At 41.2% G+C, this 3,099-nt stretch overlaps 1 protein-coding gene across 1 annotated transcript in view; it reads right to left on the minus strand.

Annotated features, from left to right (window-relative positions):
- Nucleotides 1–3,099, minus strand: part of LOC101857158 (muscle M-line assembly protein unc-89) — a gene marked incomplete in the record, with an annotated part of 76,337 nt that overhangs the window by 4,093 nt on the left and 69,145 nt on the right. Inside the window, 1 exon segment of the mRNA XM_013089999.2 lies at nucleotides 366–602. Within this exon segment, the coding sequence (XP_012945453.2) occupies nucleotides 366–602 (237 nt within the window).

Here is a 3,099-nt window from a genome sequence, read left to right on the forward strand (position 1 = left end):
ATATATCTTTCTCTCTTTCTTTGCCTTTCCCTCTCTTTCTTTCTATCTTTCTTTCTTTCTTATCACATTCTCACTCCCTCTATCCTATCTCTTTCCCCACCCCCTCTCTGCTCTATTTTCTCTATTTCTGTTATTCCTTTCTTGTCTTTCGCTTGCCTCGTCCCCTGCTTACTCTTGTCTCCTTTTGCCTCTCCGCTATACCCCCTCCCCTCTACAAACAAACAAACACACACACACACACACACACACACACACACACACACACACACACAACCACAACCACAAACAACTCCAAAAGTTATAATAATATACACTCAAGACACGCTTTCCAACAATCTCATAATATGTACCACTCAATCACTCACCTTCAACAACAAAAAGATCGACACTGGAGTGTGCACTTCCCCCTTCACTAGATAAAGTCACCGTATATGTTCCAGAGTTGGTGGAGCTGGGCTCACTGAACTCAAGGATGCAAGTGTCGCCCTCGACGATGAAGCTGATCCCGTCTCCTTCTTTGATTGGCTTGCCTCCCTTTGTCCAGGACACCGTAGGTTTGGGGCTACCTCCGATAGTACACTCCAAGCGAGCTGATCTCCCTTCTGGTAAAGAAATCAGAAGAATAAACACACAATGAAAAGTTGACAACCTAGTTTGGTATCATGTAGCATCAAGTAGAATATTACCCGAATATACTACATGTGTACTTTTCTTGTTTTTGGAGGAATCACTTTAAAAACCACGTGAACAACGGCACTGAAGCAAAGCAAATCTTCTGGAGCCTCAGTTTCAGTTTGCGTCATGAGAGCACACTGGCCTCGATACCGGTAATTCAGAGCAGGGAAAAAGAAAGACAGATTAACAGAAAGGATAGAGGTAAAGAAGTCGATTAAGACCGACCAGTGGCGCTTGGAGCCTCTTCCCTTTATGTGTCATATCGTAATTTAAAAAAAACAAAGAATTCACCTACGAGGTCATGGTTGAACGTCTGTCTAAGACTCTTGGTAGTTTTAAAAGAGCAAGGAGCGAGCAGCTCTTAAACTGTTATACAAAACTGAAACCATGTAAATTAAATAATTCTGAGAGTATTAGGCACTTTTCCTCTTCACCCCACACTTCCTACTTCACTCAACCCTTCCTCAGTCTCTCAGTATTTTTTGTATTCTTTGATAAACCATTTGCAGATTTAAAATAACCACTCTTCCAAATTGACACAACCACCACCAACAGCAACAGTAACAACAGCAGCAGCAGCAGCACAACCATAAATAACAGTTGCTGCTTCAACTAATTACAACACTTTTTTCAAATTCACGAAAAGCAGTTAGGCCATTTGGTTATCCCAAGAATGTCATCAAGGAAATATAGCAGCCGTCTCAGGTATACTGTTTGTGCATACTTTGGCTTGTTTCCAAGCTGATGGGTTATGGAACTTTTCAGAGACGTGAACTAGATCTAGAGCTTATTAAATAATGTTTACTGCCATGGCCGCGAGGCGTATGCACAGAGCAGAAATTAGGAAAATCATAACTTAATAAACCGCACGATTCTTAAAAAATGTATGCAGTAATAAGGCATATAAATACAGTACAAAAATAGTCTGCTTGTTTATGTCTGCTTTGACTCATGAAGATCTATATTACTGACCTCTGTCATGCCGAGTCTTACTAAAGTTTGCACCATCTCCACAACAAGAACACCCAAAAGGAGGCGGCAACATTATAACATCAGGCAGTACACTCATGGTCTAACAAGTGGCGTCTGATGAGGTATAACTTGCAGCGTACACTTAAACCCCACTTGGACTCCTTCACCTTCCAAAAGGTTACTACTGCTGACTTAAATCAAAACACCACATTCTCCAAAAGTAATAGATTAAAAAAAAAAACAATCTGAAAAACGGCGACGCCATGACGACCTGTGAAACTGTAAGGTTTGCTTGATCTTGGTGTATACTACATTATTTTTTTTACGACTATTATTGCTATATCTAATCATAGGCACTCTTTCTGTCTGAAAGAACGGAATTCAGTAGTGCGGTCCTTAAGCCCTGACGTAAAGTTCCCACAGACAAAATTAATTTCGACTGTGGCGTTGACCTTGCATTGGTCTTCTAAAATGAGACAGACTGCTGGTCCACACAAAGGTAGGGGCTGTGGCTGCATCCACTCACGTCGTAACGTAGTTTGACACACAAGTTGCACAGGCCTACCCTTGCAGCCTCACACCAAGGTGCAAACTCCCAAAACATATTCTCAATTGCACACCGCCCCCCCCCCTTTCCCCGACTCATTTTTCCGTGACTCTTACTCGAGACTACATCAAGCCCAGGACTCCGGGTATATTTTTGATTCAAAGTGGTAGATTTAATTGCAACACCAAGTTTGTAATATTTTAAAATCTATTCCTACTTTCATTATGCTCTTAAATACGTGTTTGACTTACTTTTCAGTCATTACACACCCATTATACTCAAAGCCTTCTATACGACTGCTAATACCGGACAATTACCAACTATAGTGAAAACAAATTGACGCAAAAGAATTGTGGTTTCTCAATAGACACTTGCAAATTTCATGGAAGGAAAAGAAATGAAATGAGGTAGTGCTCACAGAAGCCTACGTAGGCCACTCACTAATCTAAACAAACATGAAGAGACAAGCAGTTCCTGGGACACTTGAATTAGCATTAAAGCCTTGGGCATCTTGTTCTCACTCAAGAAAAAGAAGGCAAACATCCCAGAGGTAGACCGAGAACAACGCACAAGGAAACACCGTGATAAGATTTTTTGTTTGTTTTAAGCATCCAAGTAAAGAAAGGAATGTAGAACCGTAATTGCCTATTTTTGTTTCAGATAATGGGGCTATTCTACGCGACTTCATTTTCGGTCCCGGCAAGCCCCGCCCTCTTTATAACGCACCCGACACCACTGGGTCGACGATTCTATCCAACAATGCTGCAGAAGACAAACCAAGCCATCTAGCTTTCTATAATAAAATAAATACATTCCTATCGGAATTGGACGTTAAACTCGGAGATCCCGCCTCTAAAAGAACGTAATAGTAATAGTTTGATCGGGGCGTCAAAACTATACACTTA

Source organism: Aplysia californica, unplaced genomic scaffold, assembly GCF_000002075.1.
Source record: "Aplysia californica isolate F4 #8 unplaced genomic scaffold, AplCal3.0 scaffold01101, whole genome shotgun sequence".
Taxonomy (NCBI): Eukaryota; Metazoa; Mollusca; class Gastropoda; order Aplysiida; family Aplysiidae; genus Aplysia; species Aplysia californica.